The 13,046-nt window shown below is 33.4% G+C and overlaps 1 protein-coding gene across 1 annotated transcript in view; it reads left to right on the forward strand.

Annotated features, from left to right (window-relative positions):
* The first annotated feature begins 10,330 nt into the window (after positions 1 to 10,330).
* KLHL4 (kelch like family member 4) overlaps positions 10,331 to 13,046 on the forward strand; it is a 102,225-nt gene continuing 99,509 nt past the window's right edge. The window contains exon 1 of the mRNA XM_068533299.1: positions 10,331 to 10,752. Within this exon, the coding sequence (XP_068389400.1) occupies positions 10,331 to 10,752 (422 nt within the window). The remainder of the gene's footprint in view (positions 10,753 to 13,046) is intronic.

A 13,046-nucleotide genomic window follows, 5' to 3' on the forward strand; every position in this document is an offset into this window, starting at 1 on the left:
TTTCATTTGCACTTTTCTGATCACACGTGATTCTGAGCTTTCCTTCACATTTTTGGGGGACATGAAGTTTTTTCCTTCACTTCTGAATTGGCTCTTCACATACATTGCCCTCTTTTTATATTTTTTGGCTAAATTTAACATATTTTCGCAAAATAGTTGTGGATAGTATCAATTTACTACACAGGGAACTGTGTGTGTGTGTGTGTGTGTGTGTGTGTGTGTGTGTACAGACAGCAGTTTTATGAGAACAGAGTTTACATACTAAAGCAAAATTCAGTAAAATGTTTTGGCAGAATATAGCTTTTTTGTAATGTAAACTAACACAGTTTTAAAAATCAAGACTAAAATGTTAGCTTTCGTATATTTTGTACTGAAAGAGGCTAGCATTTTTTTTTTCCTCTCTCTCTCTCCTTGGACAGCACAAATAGTGCACTTCTCCACATTTCCTTATTACTTTGCTTTGATCATTCTAAACTGACAGCCATGTTTATAAGCTTACTTAGAAGAGATAAATGACATCATTAAAGAGAACTGTTAACTCTAAGAAGAACACTTCATTTACCTTCTTTATGAGATAACAGTAACTCCTTTTAACTCTTAACCACACTTCCAATCATCCCAATATGTTCTGCCCATCCCATTAGCTAGCAATTTACTCAGTATTGAGGGCTACGAATTTTCTTTATTTTTTATGATATTCCATAAAACATAGGGATGTGCTGAAATAAATTTTTTCCAACAGTAAAATCCTCTGAAATAATGGTTTTATAATGAGAAATTGTATTTTTACTTTGTTTCTAGACGACTATAAACACCTTATAGATTAAATTGCTCTTCTTACCCTCATAATATCTCACAAGCTAGGGAAAGGGCATGTTGTTCTTTACTTTCTTTTACAAAAACGACCTGGGTCACAAGGCAGTTTTTATGATTTTGTTCACAGAACACGTAAGTAAGGGAACTGAAAATAGGATCAGTTCAAAGATTTCTCTGTAAAATCTTTAGTCATATCTCTCTAGTTATCTCTTGATGACTAGGCTACATCCATTTTATGTCTCTATTTAATCCAGAGATGTCTTTGAAGCCACATGCCCTGATAATCCTAGGCCATTCTTTTCAAATGGCATTTTGTTCAAAACATTTTAACTGTAAGCTAAGTATACCTTTTCATGGAACTCATCATTTCTGCATGACCAAGGAGACATTAATCAGATTTTAAAGAAATAAAACTGTTAAACGGAGCCCTTAAATTATTATTAACTTCAATATATAATGCTCACTCAGGCTTGATATAAATTGAGATTTCCAATTGCCTATGGAAAGCTTCAGGTAAGATTTTACATTTGTGTACACAGTTTCATCTGTTCTCACGATTCATATCTCCAAGACAGCTAGAAATATGGTTTACATAATGTATATTATGTGAATTTCTTCAGCCTGCACCTCAGTATTCTAATAGGTAGTTAATATAAAAAATGACTCATGAAATTTGCTCTCCTGTTACTGTTTATGTGAAACATTATAATATCTAAGCAGATACCAAGCACAGAGTTATCCTTAAAATTTCTGACCTTGTGAACATGAGCTCTGTCTTCTGTGCTATATTATATAACAGCATAACTTAAACTCTATTGAAATTACTTTGAGTCTTGTTTATTATGCCTAATTCATTTAGGTTTTGGTGTAACAATTTTAATCTCTTTTCTTTCTAATTCTGTATTTCTTTAGAATATGGAGAACCTTGGGCTCTCACTAAAAACATTTCCTGAATTGTTTCCTCTGTCTTTTCCTTTTTCTCTGCCCTCCACCCTCACAGACATCTCTGTGTGAACTGATCCACTCATAAGCTTTTAATAATCAACTCTTAGGTGGAAAATTCTTAAATCTTCATCTCCACCCTTGAGCTCTGTATTGAGCTCCAGATCTAAATTTCCAAATACCAACTGAACAGATCCATGCCAGTGGGATATCAAACTCAACCTACATCATTCTGCATCTTGTACTTTCACATTCCACCTGAGAAGCTGTTCTTATTTACTTTTTATTTCCTGTTGCATCATCCACCTTTAAGTTGCCAAGGGCAGAAACTAAATAGTTATTTGTGATTCTTGTCTTCATATCAACATCCATATATAATCAGTCATCAGATGCTGTTCATGCTACTTCATGATTTCATTCATGATTTTCCCCAACTTCCCATTTCCATCATTATGATTCAGGCTCTTTTAACCTTTTATCTATGCTGTTGCAGCAGCCTCCTGATTTTCAGTTTCCCTCTCTTTTTGCTGTAATCCATCCTTCACAATATTGCTCTATTTATCTTCCTAAAATTCTTATTTTTTACTGGACTGTAAATATCTCCCATTACCTAGCAATGCTTTGTTCATAATAAGTAGTTAGTAAATAGTGCCTGAATTGAATTATCGGTACAACCCTCGATATATGAATTTACTTCTCATAATCCATTGAATGCAAATATCTATAGTGAATATATTTATACCACAAATATATACTCAATAATTTTCTGAAACTACAGTTAATTTTTATACTTCAACTGTCAGTTCTAAATGAGGCATTGATAATCAACATATAGAGGAATTACTTGTGAAAGACAGGTTACCAAGATGAAGTGACATTATATTAATGTAAATTTCTTCTCTATGTAATGAATATGAGAATGTACATAATACATATGCATGTATGTGTATTATTTTGAATGAATTTCTTAAAGCCAAAGTGTGTTGCTAACCAGGTAACTGTGATTTTGTAGGTCTGACTTGTATGTTCATACAATTGAGTTAGAATTTAGTAGAGATTAAAGTTCTTTACTCTCTTAAATTTCTAACTACCTGAATTCAATGTGTGTTTGTATACATGTGTGCTTATCAGCATATAACTATACCTGTGTGCCTTTGACAGGGACTGTTTGCCTATCTGTGTACTTGTGTAGTGATCGGAGAAGAAAAATTGTATTATTGACATTTTGGCATAGAATGTGCTGCTTGAAGTTTGGGGGGTTTTTTTGTTTTTTTTTTTAGTCTACAGGACATGATTTGGTTCATGTTATATATATATTTTTTTCTGTGTTTTTACAAACACACATACACATCACATGAAGGCTGCATTGCAGGATTTGTATTTATGAAATATTATACTGTTCTGTACACAGAAATTTGGGGGAGGTTGTTATGTTGTAATTTCTAAATTATCTTTCAAGTTTCTCCCAGAAGCTCTTTTCTCATTTTACAAAATGTTTGGAAAACAAATATAATTAAAATCCTTGTGGAATTTAGATTTTGACTTCATCTATAACTGTGGACTTACTAATACAAGCTATTATAGATAATTCAGATTCATCCTTTGCCTGCTTCAGTTGTATCATATGCAGTTTCTTCATTATATATGAGATATCTGGCATGAGGCTTCTAAAAAGGCCAAAAACAGCCTCAAAAATAAAAGGATCTATTAAATGCACACATACATACATATGTACACAGTCGCAGAAAACAAAAAAAAACTCTGTTCTGCCATTGTATATTACTTTACTCTTTTCAAGTTTCCATTCTGAAATGAGGAAAAGGGCTTCAGTTTAAAATAGTAAAATTGGTCTTATTTTTATTACTCATGATTAAATATAATGTATACAATTAGTCTTTTAATGGATTCCATCATAATGGTAAGCAATTTGGGGTAATTTAGATATTCTTTCCTCCCTAGTATGTTTGGTAGTGTAATATTTCTGGATTATGTTCTCAATTTCCCACTTCACATGGTCTTGGAAATGAATTTAAATAGTTGTAATGTGAAAATTTATGATTTTAATTTGTCTCAACAAATCATATTTTCATTTCATTTCTTCATGACTGAAGGTAAACAATGAATAAGAATAACTTTTTATCTATTCAATAAAATTGAAAATAAAGGATTGTATTTTACTAAATATTAAAATAGGTTATGACTACATCTGAACATATTTGTGATATTGAACATGTATTTATTTATGGTAGCTAACATTAAAATATATCATAATTTCATATAATTAAAGACCAATGTCCATGTTTATATTTACAGTCAGGTTCACACTGCTTAGGGCCAAGATAATTTAAAAAAATATTTAGAGTAAAATTTTGTTTCTAAAACCACTTCTGTTTAATCCAAAGTCAGTAAAATTTTAATCCAAGGTAATCACCCTATAGAATAACTGATATTCATTTTCTGTTATACACTGTTATCTCAGCATACAGATTCTTGAGGGTTCAATAGTCATGAAATAGAGGTAAACACTTTTTATATAGTAGGTTCTTGTAGGCAGCTAGAGAACTAGCTATATTTGGATCCAAAATATAGATCATAGAGTGTCTTAAAAGAAAGATTTAGGAATCACTGACATAGAGATCATAGCTCAAATCTGAAGGTGAATACACTTTACAAGACAGTTAGTGTAAATTAGTAAAAGCAGTGATACAAACCTGAAACTTAGGACTTGCTCACTGGTAGATGTCAGGGGAAGAGGAAAGAATAATGCAAACCAGGCCACAGAGGGTAGGGAAGGACAGTATTTTAAGAAAGATAAGGAGGAGGAGGCTTCAAAAAAGATGGGGTGGTCAGTAGTGCAAAAGGTAAGTTCTTGTGAGCAAGAACAATGCAATCATATTTGCATCCTCAAAGCCTGGCTTATAGTACGCACTCAATAAGTTTCTGTTGGATGAATGAATGAATGAAGTCATAAATAAAAAAAAAAGCCGTTAAGTAAATAAGCAATGAGAATAGTTGTATTCAACTAAGGACATATCATTGGTTACTTTTTTTTTGGCCACCATTTTATGGGTAGCATAAAAAGGAGACAGGGACTGAGATAGCAGGTGGCATACCTAGCAATCCAAGATGAAGATAATGCAAGTCTTCCCAGAACAGAGATGCCCTCCCACAGGGTTTAATGGGGCATTAATTCAATATTTGGTGGGATTCTCAATGGCTTTATCCTTACATATTATCTCCCATGTGCTCTGGCTGCTCTCTTTTGATCTCAACCAGCTTTATCCCTAGACTTCATCTGTCAACCTCCTCCAACTTGAATGTTCCTTCTCGACTTCTTGTTTCTCCATCACTTGTCTGTTGAATGAAGGAATTAGAGTTAATCAGTTAGCTCATCATCACAGTACTACCAAATGATAGAACTCACTTGTTTCTCTGTTCAGCACTCTGCTACCCACTGTAGGTAATAAAGAAGAAACACAAAACATCTCTCTCCCGTTTACCCTATTACCTACCTGGGTCCAAGTCAATTATAGATTTGGTAACTCAGCAATGAGTGATTTTAGCTTCCAGTACAAAATATTAAAAAGAAAATATTTGTACACAGCTTGAAGTTTATCTTCAGACAGTAAACTGAGGCTCCAAATGAATAAAAAATGTTTAAAGTGTATGAGTTGTTATGTTGAACAAAGGTGACACGTGGGTTGTGACCAAAGCACAAGTTTATTTTTAACTCCCACTGTTCTTTGAACATTATTTAATGAAGATAATCATCCCTGTCTTTCAATTCCTATTGATTACTTTAAAACACTATTACTTAAATTGTGATCTGTGGGCCATCTACAAAGGGAATCATCTAGAGTGATTGTTGAAAAGGCAGATTTCTGTACCCTACCTCAAAACTAATCAGAATCTATAGTTTTAATAAGTAACATATGTAAAGTCTTGATTCACTAAAGTCTGAGAACAGTTGCATTGGAATGAACAGTTTCAATATAGAGGAAGGGGCAGCAGTCAAATTTCAAGGGAACTAAGTGAGGGATAAATGTGGAGCATTTGTAGAAAGCTACTGTAGAACATCCCTAATTAACTTACCTATGAAATGGAACGGAAAGGGGATTAAAATCAAGTTAAGTTCTTTCAAATTTGAGTTAGCCTTGAGCAAATGTTAGCGTTTAGCAAAATGTTGTCTTCAAACATTTTTGCTCCACATAACCCCTACAAAAAGTTTGAAAAACATTGTACAGCCTGATACATTACAAAGCTCACATTTAAAATATTGTATCATACATTTAAATAGCTGCAAGGAGTGTAATTTCCAGCATATTTGAAAATATTGGTATTTCAAAATAAATCTTTTAAATCACTCTTTCAAATATATCCAATGGAATATAATAAATACTGTGGTGATTTGATACTCTATCATTAATTTAATAATACATGGGAAAACTTTCTTTAGAAGCAGAAATTTTAAATAGTTCACTTTCTCCTTGAACCTATATTTTCATTCAACTTTTCTAAAATAATCATTTCCTAACATAATATATTTTGTCAAAAAGTATTTTATTGATTATCTTATAATTCCTGCAACAAAAATATATACATAAGTTGATTATTTTTAATTTCCTTTGACTCTAAGTATAATTTTTTTCCTTGAAGGAGCATTATAACTATTAGTCTAATAATTAAACAAAACAACATAGGTGCATTTTATATTTATAAAAGATATTAAACACATATTAAAATTTTACTGGGAATGTACTGTTAGTAAGGACAAATGAGCTTGCTTTTGTGCTAAGTTCAAGTAACAACAATGGATATTACTTTTTGCTGGAATGAGACAGGTGTGAGCAAAATTTATTTTTGTTTATTTGTTTGTTTTTACAGATATGAGCACTGAAAAAAGTTAGTTCACCTAAATAAGTGGATATAAATTGAGGAAGTTTTGTTATAGCAGTATCATTCAATTCTTTGATCTCCTTTTGCAGGGTCAGGAAACTGACAGGGACTATGAGTCAATGTTAATGTTTTTTAGCCTCCTTCAACATTTTGTAGTGATTTTGGGTGCAGTAACTTAAGACAGGATTGGTTAAGAGCCATGTGTTTAGCATCCAAGCTTTCTAAATCTGATATTGCTTTTCTTTTCACCATAGCACTACCTGCTGTGGTCTGTGCCAAGTGAATAGTTCCACATCAGGACCGTGATAAGTTGTTATGTACAGCCTTTACTACACAGAAATCTATAACCATGTTATTTTTCTTTAAGTTGTATAATCATATAATTCTGGGAAAGAAATAAAACTAAGTATTCCTAAGTACATTTGAATAATGTTAACTTCTGAAGTGTCCCAGAAGCTGACTAATTTAATTTACTGGCCAGGATTTTACTCAGAATGCAACATCAAGAGAGTGTGTGGCTGCTAAGTTACTGGGAGATTTCAATTGGTTTGCAGGCTTGTCCCCCTACTTGTATAATCGTTAATTATTTAGAAGGGTATTTTAGCCCATAACCATTTTGGCATTTTCATCTTAAAATTCCAGCACTTACTGAGACAGTAAGTTCTGTGATAATAAAATCATTTAGAAATTGTCATTCATTAATTCTACCTATATTAAATAGTTATTAGATACCAAGTAGATAGTAAGGCAATGGGTAGGAGATGATTAATAAAATATGGTTCCTATCCTCACAGACATCTTTATTTTTGTTTTAATATGCTTAAATCTTTCCTTTATAATGAGAAACTTAAAAGGAACCCTCATGCTTCATAAAATATTATTCTCTTTATTGTCTAGACAATACTTTCTTAGTCATTCTACAATTCCGTGTCCAAGATCTAAGAAAATGGCCATCATCTGCATACTTTAATAAAGTGCATTCTCGGTAGAATCATATAGAGTACTGTACTATCAGTGTTTAGATTTTGACAGGTATTAGTTACTATTCATCTTATAAAAGGTACACAGGGAAATACACAATTATATCTGAATCATTAACAAGCTCAGGGAACATATTAGGAAAATAAAGTTGTAGATTCTTAGTATCCAAGAAGGTATTATTTAGAGCTGCTTAGATGGCCAAATCAGTAATTCTTCTTGTGCCTACCACATACTATTTACACTTCTATTATAATGTTTTATTCATTCTGCCTGGTATTTACAGTTCGCTTACTCTATGTCCAACATTGTGTTTTAGGCACAGTGGGGAATACAAAGGCCTAAAATACAAACCTTGACTAGACATTTACTTGGAATGTTATCTACCCAGATAACAGAAAGGTAATTCATGTTTAGTTGCCAGGACTCACTGTGTCTGGGGCTCATCAAAAGAACTATTTGAGATTCTCTTCAATTATTTATATGCTAAGTAACAGCAGCAGACAACACATTCACCAAGGAGAAAGGATGATACATGCGAGCACTGAGGCTTAAGGATCCTATTGGAAAATAGTTTGGAAAATTGAAGATGGGAGTAACCTGCTTGTAATTGGTATAAAAATCAACTATATATCTATCAGTGTGTATTTATTAATTGCTTAGTATTAGAAAAATATAGATAGATAGAGAGATAGAGATGTAGATAGGTAGATCGATAGATAGATAGATAGATAGATAGATAGATAGATAGATAGATAGATAGAAATTGATTTATTATAAGGAATTGGCTCACATAATTATGGAGCCTGACAAGTCCCAAGATCTGTAGTCAGCAAGTTGGAGACCCAGGAGGGCTGATGATATAGTTTTAATCCAAAGGCCAGCAGGCTTGAGACCCAAGAAGAGTCAATATTTCAGTTTGAGCCTGAAGTCAGGAAAACAAAAGAAGAAAAATGAGGTCCCAGCTTGATGGCTGTCAGGCAGGAGAAATTTCCTCTTATTTGGGGAAGTGTCAGTATTCTGCTTATTCAGGCTTTCAACTGATTAGAAGAGGCCCACCCACACTAGGGAAGACAATCTATTAGTCTGTTGATTTAAATGTTAAACTCATCCAAAAACACCTTCACAGAAACACCCAAAACAATGTTTGACCAAATATCTGGGTACCCTGTAGCCCATTTAAGTTGACACATAAATTTCCCATTACACCTACCACAGCAAGAGGGGAAAGGAAAAGGTATAATTAGATTTATAGAAAATTGCAGGTAAAATATCTACCAAAACTTACAAAAAGATATTCATTTTATTCTCTATTTCCAAATTTTTAAAAATCCATTGCAAGTATAAACTTGGAAATTTGTTCAGCCTCCATATCAGTTCTTCATAACTGATGTAAAGAAGTAAAATGACTTGTCCAAGATCATACAGCTCATTAACTGTAAAGCCAGAACTAAAATCAAAGCCTTACAATTACAATATTCTTTCTAAGGATCCAGTGGTACAATTCCCCCTTATCACATGTATGCATGACATGGAAGTTATAAAATTCAAACTAAATTTCAAAATGGCATTGGTGAATACATTCCTGATACAATACTGTTATAGAAACATTTATCCCTGTACACAGAGTAGTGATCCTGATTCATACCTCAAAGTACTTTGTGCACAGTTATTACTGAGTTATGTGACAATTTGGAGTTACTTCAAAACATGCTTTTGCATCCTCTCATACGGACTTTTGAACAAAGAAAATAGACCTTTAACACTGCCTGTGAAAGTAAAGAGCATGATAAGGAAGTGTTTATACTGGCATGGAGCCAGGATGAACTATTGGTTTTCAAGTTTTGGTTCCTGAGAGAAGACATGTCTTCTAACCTAATGAGCTTAGAAAAACACTGCTCTCTTCCTTCAGCTGTAGACTTAAAATACTGTTACTACATTCCCTAGTGGAGTGTGTGTTTTTAGTCATGGGTAAACAACAGTTTCTTATGTTTCTGGAATTGTTCAGGTTTTCAAGCAAATATTTCTATAAAGACACTCACATTTTCAGATATTTTGTGAAAATAACTACAAACGTGCATGAGGGGACTGATGACAAGATGTTTTCCCTTAATGAACCACCATAAAATTTTCCATAAGAACCCCAAAATAGATCATAATGAATTCCTTGTTACAAATTCTCCTAGGACAAAGTGGCACATTTTTAAAAGTGGGTTGCCAGGAAATGAAATCTGGCAGGGGATGGGGTGAGTGGGATCTAGAAGGAAGTTAGTTTAAACACTTTGCTTTTGCTCACTTGCTTGGATTTAAAGGCTGAAGCTACTGTACTTCAGTTAGGAAGGAGCTGGGTTAGATATTTGCAAGTCCAGGCGGGAGGGCTGGGAGCGTGCAAATCTAGCAGCTGGAGTGTGTTGTGGTAGCTGCTTTCCTGTGCTAAGCTGATTTACTTGTTTAAGGTCTGACCTCATCATCCTGTCAGTATGGGTTCCCACCTACACTGTTAGCTGCAGCTTTCTGCTTCAGCTGGAAAGCTAGAAGTATTCACAGTATACCACAGACAGCGGGGGAGGGGGGAGCAAGAAAGACTGCTCTCGGCACTTGTGCTTTTGTTAGTCCTACAGAAGAGGCAGAGAAACAAGAGATAACAAAGGCTGTTTCCTTTCTGTGAGAGAAGGCTTTTGTCTTTCCTCCTGCAACGATGTCAGTGTCTGGCAAGAAAGAGTTTGATGTGAAACAGATCCTAAGGCTACGCTGGAGGTGGTTTAGTCATCCTTCTCAAGGTTCGCCCAACACTGGAAACTGCCTTCAGCAGGAAGGATATGAGCATAGAGGGACCCCGGTTCAGGGCAGGTTGAAGAACCACTCTCGGGACAGAAATAGACTGAAGAAAAGCAATAGTCCTGTCCACCACAACATACTGGCACCAGTGCCAGGATCGGCCCCTGCCCATCAAAGAGCCCTTCAGAATTGGCACTCACAAAACCTGATAGAACATCTTCGATCAAATGAAGATACTCCTAAAGCAGTTCCAGAGGAGAATTTGTTTAAAGAAGCTTGTGAGAAACACTCACAAGATTTGGAGATGATGGCTGATGACAATACAGAAGATTCTACAGCAAGGTAGGAGTTTTCGAAAATATAACAACAAAGTCATAGCTTAGGTTAACTTATCCTCTAAAACTCTTATTTAATGTTTAAATAAAAGTGTTATAATAATCTCTGAATTTGTATGCAGCCAATCAGGGTCTCCAAGTAACCCCCTCCTTTAAGTCTATAAAGGAAAATAGTAATAATACATTCATTTTGATAATTAGTGGGATATATGCTTTAGAGTTGTGAGTTTACTTTTCCTATTCCATTCCGATTCCATTAAGAATACTGTTTCAGTTCTAAGAGATGTTTATTATAATTGCTAATTTTCTGTATATATCCTCTATGGCTTGAATGTTCAAATAGTTATGATTTTTTGTACAAGTGTGATGAGTTATATAGAACTCTTTCTGACTTTGTCAGGCCAACTCTGACAAAATACAAGCACCGACTGCTCAGCACATCCTTATCTGCTCCTTAGTACGTGGTTGCTATATTGACGCTTGATAAATGTTATCTTTATGTGAGAGTACAGAACAGTTTCCTTTGGCATTTGAGATTTATTTCAAGTTGTGTTAGTTTCATAGCTAGTTTTCAATTATGAAAATATTTTGCATAAAGCAAGTAATGAAATGTTGCTTACAGCAGTGAGATCTTAAAGTAGGAAATGGACATGTCGGGTGTTTCAGAATATTAAAATTGAATAAGAAGTGATAATAAAGTATAGTTTAAGTATAGCTCATAAAATATTTGACTTTATTTTTCTGTCCACCAGAATTATTTGCGTCGAAGGAAATTATGTTCCCTCCTCTAATATTGTCTAACATAACTTAATCTAGTAGATCTTTACTTTTTTTTTCTTTTTTCATTATCAGATTTTATTTCCCCAAAATGTTGTAGACACAATTAACGATTTTGGTAATGTAATTAAAGTGTAAAAGAGCTACAGAAAAAGGTATTTTTGAAATGTCTTAAATTTTATAGCAGTTCAACGTGAAGGTATGCTAACTTATTTAGAAATCTGGATATTGTGTATACTGTGTATCTGTATACTGTGTCTCTACATAAGTTTAGAGGAGAAGGACTGGCAAATTTGCTTCTAGATATGTTTTTGCAGTATATCTACCTGACAGTTCCTTGCTTCCATAATTTCAAAACATAATCAATAGAAAAAATAGCATAACAACATTATGGCAAAAGACAAAGCAACTGTGCAAAATGATACTTTTATACGAACTCAGTCTTTCTGTATGAAATGTAAATAATGAAATGATTTTTTGAAATGAATTTAAGTATAATAATAGATTGTGATACAGATGTCTTAAGAAATAAAATGTGTATGTAAGAATTTTCCTGAATATTTTTGTGATTACTCCAGAAAATGCTATATAACTTTTGGGATTGCAGGTTGTATTTAGTACAAATACTTGGATTTCAAAGTAATATATAATCTATACTTTAGATTCAGCAGGTTTTCAAATTATTTCCCCTCACCATGAACAACAATTTTAAAAACTGAATTTGGAAGTTAATATTAAGCACATTTGACTCTGTTGTAGAGTAATTTAAATTATCCACTGTGACTTCCTGACAAAATTCTTTGAGGATCCCTAAACTGATTTTCCAGCATGAGAATATATTTACAATAAATTAGCTGCTAAATAAAAATGCCAGATAAAATGTCAAATATAAAGTGTCACCAAGTAATATTTTTTAAATATATTTCTCTTTTTATTTTATTCTTGATAGTGTTCATGTTCTAAAAAATTTTCTGTTAAATATCATATGGTTACAGTGGAAAGTTAATATTTTCTTAAAATAAATACAGGAAGTGGTTTTATAGATGTGCCAAGGATATTTTAAGCAGAACAGAAGGGGTAAATTGAGGACCTTATTAATTGAAATATGATGGTTTATTAATCTATCATTACCCGTTCTGAATTGTTTCATCTTGGGTAAAGAGAGTTTGATAAGGAACTCTCTTATTCCCCGTTTTTCTAATGCCTCTCTTTTTCAACAAAATTGAGAAGCAGGAGGAAAAAATCCTGCGAAGTTGGCAGCAACCTGTTATCCCCTCAATAGAACTCTTGTGGTTAAAAAAACAAACAAACAAACAAAAACGGCAGTCAGTGTGGAGAACACAAGATGGGCTCTAACACTTGGGGCAAAATAAAGGTCTTTAAGCCATCCTGCTTCCTACAAATATTGCAGGGGATTAATAGAGAGAATGGACTAAATTACTAGCAGGTAATATAGTTGAATAAACTACCATTATTACTAAAACAGATAGTAAAGCCAAGGTATTAAAGTTATATTAATATGTT

This window comes from Eschrichtius robustus, chromosome X, assembly GCF_028021215.1.
Source record: "Eschrichtius robustus isolate mEscRob2 chromosome X, mEscRob2.pri, whole genome shotgun sequence".
In the NCBI taxonomy this organism is placed as follows: Eukaryota; Metazoa; Chordata; class Mammalia; order Artiodactyla; family Eschrichtiidae; genus Eschrichtius; species Eschrichtius robustus.